The 565-nt window shown below is 53.1% G+C and overlaps 1 protein-coding gene across 1 annotated transcript in view; it reads right to left on the bottom strand.

The window, feature by feature from the left end:
- Positions 1 to 312: 312 nt before the first annotated feature.
- The window catches only part of EMH_0013000 (uncharacterized protein), a gene marked incomplete at both ends in the record, with an annotated part of 2,513 nt that continues 2,260 nt past the window's right edge, over positions 313 to 565 (bottom strand). The window contains one exon of the mRNA XM_013499698.1: positions 313 to 565. Within this exon, the coding sequence (XP_013355152.1) occupies positions 313 to 565 (253 nt within the window).

Here is a 565-nt window from a genome sequence, read left to right as displayed (position 1 = left end):
CATCGTCGCTCTCACAAGGCGTTTGCGCACCCTGCACAGACCAGAGACAAACCAGACACAAAGATGAACTTGTACTAGGTGCGAGTAGGCGTGTCTCTTTCGTCAGTGGTGCGGACAGAGTTCAGCGCCGAAACGTGAGGCATAACATCAATAGACAAACGCCCATGCATAGTACATGCACGGATTTGATGGTCCTTCAGTGCGCGCCGACAACGTGTTTAGCATGCCGCGGCGTTGATTGCGAATAGCGTACCTCCATAGTATCATTTTCGGGATTAGTTGGTTGGCTGATAATGCCGCCTGAGACTGTTGCTACTGGGGTTTCTCGTGCTTCCCGAAGGTGCAGAGGGCGTTGGGGTGCTCCATATTTCGGCGACGTGTATACAGGATCCGCCGGCGATGCAATCGTAAAAGTGCTTTCCTGATCATTGAAGGGGCTGGCCGCTTCCGCGGTCCAGCCTGTGTTGGCAGCATTGCGATCTGCTTCCAATACATTAGTTCTATCGCCCTCTTGGGGTCCACCTTGTATCGATTGATGATGCTGCTGTGGCAACAAGCCTCTGAC

The sequence above is a fragment of the Eimeria mitis genome, genomic scaffold, assembly GCF_000499745.2.
Source record: "Eimeria mitis Houghton genomic scaffold, Emh_scaff457, whole genome shotgun sequence".
Classification (NCBI taxonomy): Eukaryota; Apicomplexa; class Conoidasida; order Eucoccidiorida; family Eimeriidae; genus Eimeria; species Eimeria mitis.
This window is presented reverse-complemented; position numbering and strand designations above follow the sequence as displayed.